This window comes from Vigna radiata, chromosome 6 (assembly GCF_000741045.1).
Source record: "Vigna radiata var. radiata cultivar VC1973A chromosome 6, Vradiata_ver6, whole genome shotgun sequence".
Lineage (NCBI taxonomy): Eukaryota > Viridiplantae > Streptophyta > Magnoliopsida > Fabales > Fabaceae > Vigna > Vigna radiata.
Genome location: NC_028356.1, coordinates 36,368,218 through 36,369,522, shown reverse-complemented (window position 1 = coordinate 36,369,522; position 1,305 = coordinate 36,368,218). Strand labels below are relative to the sequence as shown.

The 1,305-nt window shown below is 33.6% G+C and overlaps 1 protein-coding gene across 8 annotated transcripts in view; it reads right to left on the bottom strand.

Moving 5' to 3' along the window:
• The window catches only part of LOC106764094 (exocyst complex component SEC3A-like), a 3,391-nt gene that overhangs the window by 988 nt on the left and 1,098 nt on the right, over positions 1-1,305 (bottom strand). For 3 of the 8 annotated variants that reach the window (XM_022782585.1, XM_014648317.2, XM_014648316.2), the window contains exons 3-4: positions 758-928; positions 586-663 (exon numbers count right to left, since the gene is read on the bottom strand). In XM_022782585.1, the coding sequence (XP_022638306.1) occupies positions 586-663; positions 758-928 (249 nt within the window). Of the gene's footprint in view, positions 1-418; positions 496-585; positions 664-757; positions 929-1,189; positions 1,300-1,305 lie in introns of those variants that run through there. The other 5 variants (XR_002668348.1, XR_002668347.1, XM_014648319.2 and 2 more) reach the window with 5 other exon arrangements.

The following is a 1,305-nucleotide window of genomic DNA, read 5'->3' as shown; positions in this document are numbered from 1 at the left end:
CAGTTGACGAAGTATTTAGCATCAATCACAAAGAGAGACTTGACAGTTGAAATAAATACATACTAGAATGAAAAAATTGCAACACTAACTTCTAATTACTTCCAAAACAAAACCATTATCTCATAAATATCATTATCCATTGAAATGATTTTAACCAATCTGAGTATAGAACTGTACCTAATTAGCACATTGATCTTACATCAAATTTAATACAGTTTAAAAAATTAAAATTCGTGCCCAACTTNTACCACAAATGTGTGTGTGTAAGCTCAACCGGAAAAGTAAATTTTCCAAGAAAAAATTGAAAAATCATGTAATTTCAGGAACCCAAAAGTGAACTAACCCAGTGCAGTTTGCAAAAGGTAGGTATCAGAATAGAGCAATTTTTCTGTAACATTTTTAATAGAGACAAAAATACCATGTTAAGATCCTTTCATGCCATTAGAGATACTATTCTACTTCTCTCTTTCTATGTTCCAAACTTTGCATAAATGGCTGAAAGGGTAGCAGACAAGTGTTGTACTACAATCATTACAAAGAACTTATTATTTTGGAGGAGTGGACAATTAAAAAAATTCATTTCACCTGGGAATATGAGAGAACACCCGTTGACCGAACATTCTTTTCATTTCTTTCAATTTGATGGCAAGCTTCATCAACAAACTGCAAAAGCATTTCNAATTCAATAAATCAGGTAAGCATTTCAATTTACAAATGCAATGACAAAATGGTGTTCCTCGTGGTGCTAGTCACCCACACGGTTGAACTGAATAGATATCCGAGACTCTAGGTCACGAAGTAAATCACGTACAAATCCTGTTGCATCAGCTTTCTGACCAAAAAGATAGCACTCTGTTATTCCATGCATTGATATACAGTGTAGAAGATCAATCTTGTATGCCCAATCCACAACAGCATAAAAGTCTTCCTGAAATCATATAAAAGAGTAGTTTTGTAGCTGTACTTACTGAATTTTTAAATATATTAAACCACTGCCAACAACTCAATAAAACCTGACCAATTATTACAAACAGTGTATTCAGTCTTAGTGTATTCAGTCTTAGTCTGTGAACTGAAATAGATTATATTCATCTCATAAATCCAATAATGTTGGCCTTCTAAAGGCTTATGCTTCATATTAAATATTTTCTTGTATANAAGAGTGGGTGGATAACATAGAATGAAGTACCTGTTCCAAGCTCGTAATAACATGTCTGACCACCTCCATGGGCTTCAGCCTTCGTTCCAAGATGTGCAGTAAGATTTGCAATAAGTTGTGAAATATCACACAACCATGAGGAATTT